The sequence below is a fragment of the Pezoporus wallicus genome, unplaced genomic scaffold (genome assembly GCF_028554395.1).
Source record: "Pezoporus wallicus isolate ANWC-B61680 ecotype Strahan unplaced genomic scaffold, APGP_CSIRO_Pwel_v1 contig_1438, whole genome shotgun sequence".
Lineage (NCBI taxonomy): Eukaryota > Metazoa > Chordata > Aves > Psittaciformes > Psittacidae > Pezoporus > Pezoporus wallicus.
The window spans coordinates 420,933-434,573 of NW_026638681.1; the positions used below are offsets into that span (position 1 = coordinate 420,933).

Consider the following 13,641-nt stretch of genomic DNA (forward strand, 5'->3'; position numbering starts at 1 on the left):
ATGATCTGGTAAAAATGTTAATGTACGTATGAAATGTTTGTGGAGTTATGGAGGGGAGTTGGACAGGCATGCATGTTCCCTTGGCGCTGTAATTTCTCAGCTGGACTGTAGTGCCAGCTAGCAGAGCATACCCAGAAATTGTGATTCGCATGCCAAACGTGCAGCTTGATGGAGAGGAGTTGCAGCCATGTATTAACGGGACTCAGGCAACATTTGCGCCAAGCAAACGTGTAGGGAAAAGTAGGAGCGGTACTGAGGGATGACGGATACTGTATAGGAATATCCTTAAGGTATTTTACTTTAAATGAAGGGATGAGTTAAGCCAAATTGTTTTGCATTGTTAAGAAAAGAATTGGTTTATGCTTATAAAAATGGATGAAATTATCTAAATGATCCATTGAGTGCCCATTTTAATTACATAGATGGAAGGATTACAAGAGGACAGTATTTTATGTCTACCTGCTGCTTACTGTGAGGTCAGTTCTTCAAATTTTTATTACTAGACTCTTACATAAACCTTTGAGTTAAATTTCATTTCCAAATACACAAAGGGAAGTCTGTGGGCCATGGTCGTCTTTATTCGTTGTACAGTTTTGTGTTGTTTTTATTTTCTTTTTCTTTTCTTTTTGTTTTTGTCTCTTTTTACCTGCAAAATGGAATGTTTTTGTTTTATATACAGTATACATTTATATATATCTTTTTTATATATATATATATATATATATATACACACACACACTTACCTATGAAAGAATTGTGTGGTTATTTGCATATAGATGCTAGAGCACTGTTTTACGAGTCAGGTGTGTTAAGCTCCTACCCTAGCTATCTATCTGAAAGCTTGGTTTTGAGCTGATTATTCTTTGGAAATGCTTTCATATAAGGTAAGGCAAATGAAGTCGCTTTTATCGCAGGACTTTTTTTTTCATATCAATTCTCTTTCTAGCGTGCAATGATGCGCTTCTCAGAGTTGGAGATGAAAGAGAGAGAAGGCCAAACAGCAACCAAAGATTCAGAGGTCTGCAGATTCAGCCAGGCAGACTGGGAAAACTTGAAAGGAAACAGTGAAAAGAAGCCAAAGCCTGTCTCTCTGGAAGATGCAGTTGCTGACCAAAATGACAATGACAGATGTAAGCGAATTTACATGGCTTTCTGAAGCGTGTGTGTGTGTCTCTGTGCCACGGCAGCTTGTGGCAAAGCCACACGGGCAGTGTAATCTTTGTGTTCTTGGGGTCTTGCTAGCTAAAGTCACTGACCTCAAGCTCTGCAGGTATGGAGCTGCCATGGATGGGCCTCTCTGTACTTGTTTTGGGGTTTGCAAGTTACTGATTACAGTTGTACTTGCTTTTCAGGAGATAGTTAACTGTCACTGAAATTACCACCTTAAAGAGATTGTCCTTTTAATTGGTGTGGTACCACATCAACCAGGGGAGGCAAAGGTCCAAGATTGTATTTTAAATGTAGAAAGGAAGTGAGGGAAGAGAGGGAGGCAAAAAGGGGTTCAGCTTCCTGAAGTTGCTGTAGTACTGGGAGATGCCAGTATTGCAGCATTCAGGCAAAGCAGGTATGGAGGACAGAGGGGTGGTGGAGTGTGGGAAAGGATGTGATCTACCAGGCTGGCTTACCTGTCAAAGCTGGCTGTAAAACTGCAGGTGGTGAGAAGCTGGTTTGCCTGGGTGACTTCTTGCTGCAGTGGCTGGGATGTGTGCGGCAGGTGCCTGTGGGCTGGCAGGGGGCTGCAGAATTCCCCATGGGGCTGACTGTCTCTCCACGCTGTGGCAAGGTGTTGGAGGACTATGGAAAACGCATGCTAGTACCATTGTCTTAAAAGTAAGAGAAACTTTAAGAAATAAATGGTATTAGGGGATTTTGTTTTTTACTGTGTGCAAGCAAAATAGCTTTTTTTAAAAAACTCTTAGTAAGCATGTGGCTTACATCAATTTCCCTTTTTTTTTTCTCTTTTACCTATATAACTAAGGAATGGATCAGTTCTTCCTCCTGCTACTTTGTTTTTACCAACTCGGGGAAAAAAACCCGACTATGCTGAAAGTATTGCAAAACAAGAGGAATCACTGCAGACTGCACTCTGTGTGTGTGTGCACGTGTAACTCGGTGGTTGAGTGTGCTCTTCTGTAGGTGGAGATTCATGAGTCGGGCTAGTAGAAAATTTCGTTCAGGCAATTTAATAACTTTGAATTATTCTTCTGGTCTTTGGTTAATGCTTTTGGCAGAGAGCATGCTGGTCAGTCGTACTTGCTCAGTTATTCACCTAAATCAAGTTACTGTGGTATTGCTGTCACTGAAATAACAGCCTCAACAAAAATCAGCCTGTCAGAATCCCAGGGGAAGTTTTAACAGTGGAAGTAGAGAAGGTACCAGGGTGGGAGAGGCATGCTGGAAGCCAACCAGGCTTTTCCTTCTCTTAAGTGATACTGAGGCAGATTTTGGAAGAAAGGCACAGCTGCCTTTGCTGTCCCTGTGCTAAAGACGAACTCCCCAGGCTGCTGTTATGACTGCCCCGCTTGCAGCCTTCCTTGCTTGTCAGAGGGCTCAGGGTGCCTTGGTGATATGCTCTGTTAAATCTCACCCCGAGTGTGCTGCAAAGCATAAAGAGCTGCAGAGCAGCGGGGTCCTGCCAGCTTGTTCTGGCTGCAGGGCAAAAGGGATCCAGGGGATGAGAGGAGGACAGTGACCTGTGGGGTAGGGATCAGTGCAGGGCAGGGACAGAGAGTCTGCTTAGTGGGTCTGTGGGGAGGAAGAGCACTAGAGCATCGCTGTTTGCTGAAACACCCCCTTCCATCCTTGCAAAAGGCTGAATATGGTGCCTCATTAAATTCGTCATTTAGTGAGGTCTGCAGCACTTGAATCTGCTGGCTAAAGTGTGTTTGAGACTATTAAATGCAGGGAGAATACGTTCAGTTTTACATTAGTACATTCCTCTCCTCTACGAATTAGCTCTGACTTAAAAGGCTATTTCAGAGTTGAGAGGAAGGTCTGAATTCCTAAAGGTGCAGATGTGCTCTGCTGAGGGAGCTTGTGTTCTATATGCCTGCCTGTATAGCAGCAAATACTTACCGGTACAGATTCAGGTCTCAGTAAAAGTTTTTTATTGTGATGGTTCACCTCCTGCCCCTCGAGATAGCAGCTGATAAATCAAGAAGCCAAGCTTCACACTTCTTAAATGCCTGTAGTGTAGTGGCTTGTGCTCTGGTGCGGCTTGAGTCATCAGTGGTCGTGATGCATCTCTCACGATGCAGCTAGCAAAGGGGTGATATGCTCTGCCTGCTCTTCCCTTCATTCACCACCAGCAAGAGCCAGAACAACTTACCTCTTGCCTTCCCTTCACCTCCAGTTACTCACCATGCTGTTGATGTGTTTGGCTTTAAAGCTCTTCAGTGGGGACTAGTTTATGGTTTCCAACCTCTTCCATTTTCCTTTCTGCCTCCTGCAAGTGATCTTGCTGCTGAAAAGATGTTTCACCTCGTTTTATGTAGCGTTCATCCGGCACTGGCTAAAAGCAAGAGATGTGCCTTTATGTGTGTGAACAGGAGATTCAGGAGCAACACCAGTGAGCTTTTGGACACAGGCACTTCACCTGCCCAGTGTTGGTGGGGAAGAGGAAAACCACAACTGAAACTGTGATTGTAGCACACAGCTGGCTTGTGGGGTTCCATGCTGCTGCGTTGGTGTGGAGTGCAGGAGCCCATTGGGTCCTAGCAGCTGCTCAACCCCTCGGCTCCTCTAAATCTACCATTGCAATGACAACAACAACAAAGGCTAAATAACAAGCAAGTGATGCTTACAGAGGCATCTGATAGGGTGGAAACGCCTTTTTTTAGCTTGCTCTGGGACCTACTCATTTTCGTAGCTGTACAGCATATGTAGGAATGGACGTTTTTGGAAGCAAATGAAGGCAAGATATTTGATTCCTTAAACTTTCCCTCTAACTTGGTGGTGCATGGCTTTGCTGTACCAAGAGTCTTCTTAAGCTTCATCATGCCTTCTGATGAAGGGTAAAGAAGATGGGGTTTTGTTCTTTGTTTTTATTTTTTCCAGGTTTTGTTTTTTAAAAAAGGCCCAATTTAAGGGAGGTAGCCATGATAGCTAATTAATGAGCAATTAAAGCCAAGGAGTAAAGTAGAAGTGCTTTAATTCTCTCCCATCTCGTTTAGGTTTTGCCGGGCGTTCTAAGAGCAGCCTCGAAGCTGCTTTGTTGCCAAGGTGACTCGTAAATGTTGCTGAGGCGATGCTGCTCTGGTGCATTTCCATAGCACAAACATGATAAATTATGGAATGCATATGTCATGAGTCATAGGATTGTTCAGAGATCAAGTGATTTAAGCTATTGGCATGGACATGCGCGTCAGTACGGGCATGTGATGATCGCATGTCGGTTCATAACAAAGCTCTTGTAGCGGTACTGAAAATCATACCCAAGTGTGAAAGACTGAATAAATTCTACAAGCTGTGAATTTCTTGATTGAGAAGCATGATTTTACCTGTTTATCTAATTTTCTAAGAGGAAAACACTGCCCGTTTAAATCTGATCTGGGGAAAATGAAACCTGACGTGTTAAAAGCCTGGTCTTAAGGTGTGAGGTCATGGGGAAAAAGTTAAACCAATTTCTGTGTGTGAAAGTAAATGGTATAATGTGCCAAAGCCTTTAGAGCTGGTGTTCAGCGTCCAAGTGAGGTGCCGGTGTCCCTTTGCCTGGTAATCCCCTGCTTTCCAATCCGGGCTGTGTGTATACCTGAACAAATGAAAGATGGAGACAGTAAACATGTCCTTTGCCCTGGTCAGTTATTACCTTCCTGCTACAGGACATAGTGCAAAAAGAAAAAGGGGAAGAAGCAAAAGCCAGTGCAGGGAGAATGGTGGTTGCTTGCTTGTGCAGTGTGCTAGGCTTGGGCAGCAGGAAACAAATGTGGAAAGCTCCCAGCCAGAGGGACTGGGAAGGAAAAATGAACTCGTCTGGGTTCCCTCTACTCCATGGGGTACTCAGAATTGGATGCTGAAGGTGACTTCACGGAATTTCTTACTGATGTTGTGATCTCCAGGCTGAATACTGGGTTTTAGCATTTGGATAGTCATTATCATCCTTGGATGAATAAAGGGTGCCTCTATAAGCGAGCGCAATGAGAGGTTGCTCCAGGGAAGAGGAAAGGCTGTTTTTATCTGCCATGTTATTTGAACAAGAGAATTGCAGCCTAAACACTCAGATGTGTTTCCTTGTTTGCATTGCATGGGAGGGCCTGGTCTCAGGCAGCTGACAGCAACAGGAAGATGGAAAAATGAAGGAAAGTTTTTTTGTGGGTAGCATGTTTGTGTGTGTGTGTGTGTAACTGTTTCTCACGAGATTGTAGCCTGTGCACTAAGGAGGAGATACTGCTTCAGGCAGAAGCCATATGTGAAGAAGCATCTTCTTTAATTCTTCGTTGTTTCTAGACTGGTAGGACAGTGAGAAATGGTTTGGATTGTTGGTGCTGGCTCTTAGAGCTGGTGTGACACTGGCAAAATGCTGGAGGCTTGAGGAAGGAACACATTTAAGAGTTTAATCTCCTTACTCGTTGAGGTGTGTTGCTATGAGAACTCAGCATTTATCCTGTGTTTCTGGCTACCTCGTCACTGTTTGAATAATGATGATATGAAAACACAAGAATTTTGTTGTTATTTTCTTCCTGGCATGGAGAAAAGGATGTTGTAGATACATGGCAGGGGGGGAACAAAAGCAAATAAATTTTCCTTGTCCTTGTTGGGCTTGCACAATATGCTGATGTTGCTGTGCCTCTTGTTGACGTTTATATCTTAATTTGGGGAGACACTGCGTCTGATCTGGGTTGCTTGCAAAACAGTTTGAGGACAGAGTGGAATCCGGTGGTAAAACATTAATAGAGCCTGCACCCTGTAGGTGGCTGCTGCTCTGCCAAGGGGAAAAACCTCTGGGCATGCAACGTGTCGGTACAAGCTGCGTAGGGAGCCTGACAGCCTGTGGGTTATGCTGTGTCCTGAACAGCGACTGACCTTTGGTCTTTCGTGTTGAAAATCCAGCTGTGGAAGAGGCAGGGGGCATCAGCAATGGAGCAGCCAGGCAAGGACACGTCCTGCATGGCTCCATGGCTTCGCTGTCCTCCTGTGCCAGTGCAGGATGATTACACAACCCAGATTAACGTGCGGAGATGTCACTGATCTTAATGGCCATAACCACATCTAGGGGGACAGATTTTAGAGACGCATGTGCAGAGGGATTTCTGGCTCGGGAGCCAGGGAGATGTAGCTGTGGTTGCCCCAAGGGACCCCCTCAGATGTCACCAGAGAGCAGAGGCAGAGGTGTTGTAGAGCTGCTGGCAGCGAGGGCTTTCTGGATAAACTTCAATAGGTGTGTGCTGCTCTTCCCAGCATGTGGGGCCCCGGAGAAATGCTAACGATGACAAGCTGTTAGTGAGGTTACAGCAAATGTCTCTCCCCTCCTTTTGATTCATTAGCATGGATGGTCTGAGTGAGCAGCACTTGGCATCCTTGTGTCGAGTCCTCTTGCAGATAGAGAAGGAATTAATCTGCAGCGGGTCGCTTTCAGGGGTGGCAGGCTGGAATTAGCTTGCTGTTTCCTGCAAGCCCCAAAGATTAAGACTGTCAACCCTCCCAACCCCCCCAGCCTGCTACTTCCTCTGACCCTGCAAAAGCTTCTCTGGGAATTGGTCAGGATGTGCCTGCCTTTTCTCAGGCTAGACAGGGTTGGAGCAGGAAAGCTGTCCCGAACTAGTGACTCTTAGCATGAACCATGGTGTGTAGCTGCTGGAGACGTGAAGGCTATAAACAGTGGAAGTGTGGCAGAGAGTGCCCTTACCTCATCTGTTTAGGGAAACTGACCATATAAGTATTATATTTCCTTATGAAACAGGGAAAATAGCAGGCAGCATTAAAAACATAAAATGGAATTGGAGAGAATAATTTCTAAAGTGATACTTAAAATGTGGCTGGTCCAGCTTCTTTTATGCTGTGTGAAACAGGACTGCTGGTGCTGTTGATGTGGTAATAGTATACAGCTGTTGGGCAGCATCTTCATGCCACATGTGCAAGCATGGGATGTTGCCAGATTCTGGTTCAGGAGGACACTGGCGATTCAGAGGCACAGTTGTAGTAAGCTGGGATACCCGTTTTCTGCAACGTGTCAGCATTGCTGGCTGGAAGTGTGACAAACTGCATTTTAAAGTCTTGAAGGGAGCAGGTGTTGGCCAGGCGGCCTTGTGGAGAGGAGCATCGCCAAAGAGCAGAGTAGCCCGAGCATCCAGCTCGCCTAGAAGGAGTCTGCTTCTGTTTTGATTTTTCTTGGCCAGATATCTTCTGCTGTTTTATAAAGCAGCCCTGCAGGCAGGTTCCCAAGCAGTGTAAAAATGATGGTGGGGTGCCTGCAAACAGCTCCAGAACCCTAGGTGCTATATGGAACTATTTCCAAGTTGTGGTGATGAATGATCTCATGAGAGTTCTCCCCTTTCTCACCTTCCATTGCTTACAACAGGTGCTTCAAGGACAGTTGTGAAACCAGAAGGTGCTGGCAGAGCTGTAGGAAGGTGCTCTCAAGGTTAGGTGAGGTAGAGCTGGGCTGCATCCAGGGGCTGCCAGTGCTTGGATGTTGATGTGGTGGGTCTCTGGGGGAAGAGGAGGGGAAAGAGGGCTGCAGGGGATCAACTTCTGCCTTGGTGCAGGGGAAGAGCAGAAGCTGAGGGCCAGGCTGCACAGGAGAGGAGGCTGAGCGAGGATGGGGAGGGAAGGGAAACTGAGCTATCAGGAGTCCAGGTAGGAAACTAGCAGATGAGTTTGCAAGAAGGGAAATGGGAGAAGGAGGAAGAGCAAGGAGGAGAAAGAGGAAAAGGAACAGTGAGCCATGGGGAAGTAGGATGGAACATGCAGTTTGCCAAACAGCAGCAGATGTGATGAAAGATTATTGGTCAGCCAGGAGAGCTAAAACACATGGGAAGACCAACTTGTTTGTGAGACTTGTAAATAGGAAGCTGATTAACCGTGTTTCAGTCTGTACTGTGTGTCTGCCTAACCGTGCCTCAGCTAGTTTAGTTAAACCCAGGAAAATAATTCCTACTCAAGTCGATGATTATGTGTCACATTTGAAATTGCTTAAACTGTCTCTAAATTTGGGGCAGCAGTATTGGAGAGGGGAAGCTGAAGTTAGGGCAAGCATGGCAGCATGGGGTGTTTTTGTGGCTAATTTGTCAGACTGGTTTCTAGTGAGCTTTTCATAGCTCACTGCTGCTGGAAATACTCCCTGAAAAAAAGTGAGGTCTTTTTTAAGAGGAGGTGACCGAGATCATGTGATGTTCAGTGACTGGCTGATTACTCGAAGTGAGAGAACCTTTTTATAACCTTGGTTTCAAGTAGTGCTTTTTGCAAAATATCACAGCTATTCTTGGTGGCATTCCCATGTAGTGTGTGCGTGCTCCGTATCCCATTTATATCTCCAAAAGAAGGGACAAATGCTTTCAAGTCAGACTCTGCAGTTCGGTGCAAGAAGTTAGGGAAGAATTAGGAACTAGCAAAAGGCTAATACTTTAGTATCATCAAATGGTATTTTTGAAAACAAAGTCATCGCAAAGTGGAGTTTGTATTATTGTTATTTACCATGTTTTTGTGGGGACAGGCTGCTTTCTGAAAAGGGTCTGTGCTTTTGATATCCAAAGATGTTTCTTTATTTGAAATAGCATATTGTGATGTTTCTATGGATACAGGTATTTTGAATATTGTACTTCTTAAATGGATGTAAAAACAACAGAAAGTATTGTGCTGTTGGAGGTTTTGTACTTAACTGGTGAGAAAACTGCTGCCTTAGGCTGACCAGAGGAGACTTCTTCCAAAGTACAATTTTGTGTTTATTTGCATGCCTCATGAGGCATACATAAGTCATGATGGAGATGACTTTGAAGAGATCAGAGAGCATAGCTTGCTCACAATGAATTGTTTTGTATTTATTAGGTCATGGTGTTTGGTTTTTTGTTTTTAGGTAACTTTACTAGTACAGAAAACAACCAAGGTCACTTTCTTGAAAGTCCAGAGGAAAAAGATCTCTCAAATGAGAAATGTTACTTAGAGAGACATTCTGTATATGAAAAAGCGGAAGACCAGTCAACAGAAGATATTAGCCAACATCCATGTCCACGTCTGGACAGGAAGCGTAAACACTCTGGTGAGAGAGTGCAAAATGATGGCAGCCAAAATGAAAGCTTTGTGGATGAACTGCAGGATGAACTTACATCAAAAGCAAAAAAGAAGAAGAACTCCAAAGGTAAGACAGCATTTTGCTTTGGTCTCTCTTAAGGAATGTCTTGTGAAAGGAATGTCCCTTTGCCTTAATGTGTTTCCATATTTGAATTTGATACTTACTAATGTGAGCAGTGTCATTTCACTTTAAATTATATATATATATATTTATATATGTATGTATATATATGTGTATATATATATGTGTATATATATATATAAAAATCTTGGTATATAAGGGTAAAGCACTAGTCGCTGGACACTGTAGCCACAGCAGTGCAAGTTACTGTAGTGCATGTAACCTTTAATGAGCGAACCTTTAAAATGCATAGTGTGGTGGTAAAGCTGAGACTATATGCCCCGAAAGTGAAATGTAGCTTTTGTTTTAAGTTGAGGGGGCTTTTTGATTAATTTTTAGTTATTTTTCCATTAGATGACTGGCCTGAGAGGGAAATGACAAACAATTCCTCTAACCACTTAGAAGAGCCCAATTGTAATGAGGTGACCAACCTGAAGGTGTGCATTGAATTAACAGGGCTCCATCCCAAAAAGCAGCGTCACCTGCAGCATCTTAGGGAACTATGGGAGCAGCAGGTGTCACCAGAGAGATCCCCGTCCGGCAAGTTGGGCCGGCAAAGCAGGAAAGATTTAGCTGAGGCTGTTCAGCCAGAGGCCACTGCAAAGGTCAAAGACTTCACAGAAGAAAGGCACACCAAGAAAAGGTCAGAGGCCAAAAGCAATAGAAGTTGGTCTGAAGAGTCCCTCAAAACAAGTGACAATGAACAAGGTATGCAGAGACTACTAGGGAAACCAGCTGGCTTTAGCATTTACAGTGACGCATGCTGCCACCAATGTTAAGGAATTGTTGAGAGCTTTATTATTATTATTATTAAAACATTATATATATATTTCTGTAAATGTCCATTTGTATAAGGGCTGACAACTCCTCTTTAAGAATTGCATTGTAGCTGATACTCGGTAGACCAGAACATGTGTTTGTGTATGTGTGTGTAACTCTGTTTGTGCATGTGTGTGTGTGTGTGTGTGTGTGTGTGTTTTGGCTTTAAATACTCTTTCATAGATAACGTGAAGATGAAGTTTATGTCTCTAGAGGAGAGCTGGGTGGGGGGGCATGCAACATGGGTGTGCGAGGGAGGCAGTGAAGAGGCTGCTAGTTGGTGTAAGAGCGTTTAACTAGATGTAGTATTTGAGGGGCTGTGACCCTCTGAAACACAGCTAGCAGCTCTTGATCTCAGGAACGCAATGCCTCCAGCACCCTCAGCCTGGCTGGGATTCCCTGCCTTTCCCAGGGCATATTGCTCAAGAGCAAAAGCTCATCCTCCTCCCAAAGAGGATGCTTTGCCTGTTCACATGGGCATGTCCTGTAAACTCCTGTGGCCCCACTCCCTGGCCCCTAGGCAGAGATCTTCCCAGCAGCTCTCTCCTAAAGGGTCACTTCCTCAAAGCTCATCAACTTTCTTTGACTTGTTTCCAGCTGCTTCTTTTCCCTTCACTCCACTTCCTCCTTTTCCTCATCTTCTCCCGCTTTTCTGCTCATTCCCTATGCTAGAGGAGAGCCCGTGGAGACAATGTGCCAGATTTTTCCTTTGGACAGACAGGTCACTCTCCTGTCCCTGCCGTCCTCTGCCCTCAGGCACATTGTCTGCTGTTGCTTTTCCGCTTCTGTGACATTTATTGCTGTAGCTTGGTTGGAGAACTGGTAGCAAATGGCAGCATGCAGCTCACGCAGCTGATACCCCTCATGTGTCCCCTGCAACTCATCATGAATCCCCATCTCCTCTGTGCAGAGCAGGGAGCCCTTGTCTCCTCTTTCAACTTTTCAGGTTGCAAATACTTTTCTTCCTCTCCTCCTCTTACCCCTCCAAGTCCTCTGCCTGCTTCTGAGGAAAGGCTGGTTTTGGGAGCTCTGAATTGGATGTTTGGAGTCCTTTCTCCTTCACAGGCCTGAGAGCTTCATCAAACTGGTAGACATTCACCCTCCACATGAAATTCAGCTGAGATCCCCTCAAAAGAGAGAAGTGTGAATAAAGTGAATCCTCTTATTCCATGCCATGGAAAGGACCAAGTCCAGATCATCCTGCATTAGTGAGAGTTTTCTTGGGTAGCATCTCCAAAACAGTCACAGGCAAATGTATTGACTTCCTTTCTACCCTGAAGCTCCTCACCCATCTTTCCCCTCAGTAGGGTTATCTTGAGGGCAGAAATCCCAAAATTTTGATGCGTATTAATGGGGAAGGTTCTCCAAAAGGATTTGTGAAGCAGGAGATCAAAACTTACTTTAAAAGGAGCTTTGACTCTTACTCCCTTGCTTTATGTGCTGCCTTGGCAAGCATGGTATTGGCTCAAACACCCCTACCCATCACCTTTGTATGTTCAGAAAGAGACACCTTGTAGAGATTAAATGAGGGTTGCTAACAAGAAGCCACACTGTCTAAGGATGCTCTAACTTTGCCCTGTCATGCCTCCTGTGGCAGCGACAGGCTTCTCTAACACATGACCTCAGGAAAGAAAAAGACTTGGCTTGCGATTTATGCACTTACGCACCCTTCCCAAGGGTATTCAGATTCAGTTTCCCCATGGCTATGAAAAACTTCTTGGGTTTGGAAGCCCAAAAACCATAAACCTAACTAAATTATGCCTTGCCATTCATGGTGCAGAGGCACTGGAAATTGTTGAGGTCACTTTGCTGATGCTCCTCCATCCAGTTGAAGTGTAAACCTTTGGATCTCCTTTTTCTTAGTTTATTAGGATGAGGACATTTTTCCCTGTTGTGCAACAGGGCATCCTGTGTGACAGTTGCATGGGGATGGAGACTTTCAGCTTGTCTTTCTTGCACAGGACTAGTTCTCAGACTTCCCTTAAACAAGCAGGTATCATGAATACAAGAATATACCCTGTCTCTTGCAGCTTTTTGTGCTCTGGGACTGGGAACAGCTGATTCCTGTGCCTGTGAACATGGCAGTCTTTGCTGCTGGGAAGCTGGTTGTATCCCAAGAAGTGGGCTGTAACAAGGCATCCAAGTCTGCCCATACACCAGAGAAGCATTAGTTCAACAGCAGGATGATTTGCTGCGTGTGCCTGCAAATCTCCAGGAAGAAGGAAGGGGCTGACTTCTGGGCTTGCTGCTCCAATTGTGTTCAACCCAGGATTTTACGTGGATAAGTCATGCACTGCACTGCAATCCACCGCTGGGCTGCCACCCCTCCGTTCCCCTTTCAGTGCCTGCTGGCTGGGTGACCAAGTGGTGGCCTCTGGAAATGTTCCCTCAATGACACTTCTGGTTGTTGCCTCCTTGCAGCCTCACTTGCAGGTCAGAATCATGAAAGCTGGGATGTGGCTTGCCCCGAATAATTTCACAGCGGAGATTGAGAGCAGCCCTGAGGAGAAGGACTTGGGGATGTTGGTTGACAAGAGTTATAGAATCACATACTACCAGGTTGGAAGGGACCTCAGAGATCATCTGGTTCAACCTTTCTTGGCAAAGCATGATCTAGACAAGATGTCCCAGCACTCTGTCCAGCCTAGTCTTAAAAGTATCCAATGTTGGGGAATCTGCCGCTTCCCTGGGGAGATTATTCCAATGGATGATTGTTCTCATTAGGAAAAATTTTCCTCTTATTGTCCAACCGGAGTCTCCTTAGGGGTAAGTAGTGCCCGTTACCCCTCCTCTTTTCTATGTGGCTCCTTGTAAAAAGGGAGTCTCCATCTTCTTTGTAGCCACCCTTTAAATGCTGGAACATAATGATAAGGTGCCCCTGCAGTGTGCTCTTGCATCCCAGAGAGCCAGCCATAACTTGGGCTGCATAAAAAGCAGCATGACCAGCAAGCAGGTCGAGGGAGGTGATCGTGCCCCTCTACTCTGCACTCGTGGGACCCCACCTGCAGTACTGTGTTCAGCTCTGGGGATCCCAACACAAGAGGGATATGAACCTGCTTGAGCAAGTCCAGAGGAGGCCACAAAGATGATCAGGGGTCTGGAGCACCTTTCCTATGAAGACAGGCTGAGAGAGTTGGTCTTGTTCAGTCTAGAGAAGAGAAGGCTCAGAGGAGACCTCAGATCAGCTACCAGTACCTAAAGGGGGCTACAAAAAATCTGGAGGACTTTTTACAAGGATAAGTAGTGATGGGACAAGGTAGGAATGGCTTTAAGCTGCGAGAGGATAGATTTAGATTAGGTGTTGGGAAGAAGTTCTTCAGTATGAGGGTATTGAGACACTGGAACAGGTTGCCCAGAGAAGCTGTGGCTGCCCCATCTGTGGCAGTGTTCAAGGCCAGGTTGGTCAGGGTTTTCAGCAACCTGGTCTAGTGGAAGGTGTCCCCGCCCATGCAGGGTCGTTGGAACTAGGTGGTATC

General features: G+C 45.3%; 1 protein-coding gene across 7 annotated transcripts in view; it reads left to right on the top strand.

The window, feature by feature from the left end:
* BCOR (BCL6 corepressor) overlaps positions 1-13,641 on the top strand; it is a 78,226-nt gene that overhangs the window by 44,331 nt on the left and 20,254 nt on the right. For 3 of the 7 annotated variants that reach the window (XM_057411881.1, XM_057411880.1, XM_057411879.1), the window contains exons 5-8: positions 423-476; positions 947-1,130; positions 9,011-9,292; positions 9,701-10,054. In XM_057411881.1, coding sequence (XP_057267864.1) covers positions 423-476; positions 947-1,130; positions 9,011-9,292; positions 9,701-10,054 — 874 coding nt within the window. The remainder of the gene's footprint in view (positions 1-422; positions 477-946; positions 1,131-9,010; positions 9,293-9,700; positions 10,055-13,641) is intronic. The other 4 variants (XM_057411883.1, XM_057411885.1, XM_057411882.1 and 1 more) reach the window with 4 other exon arrangements.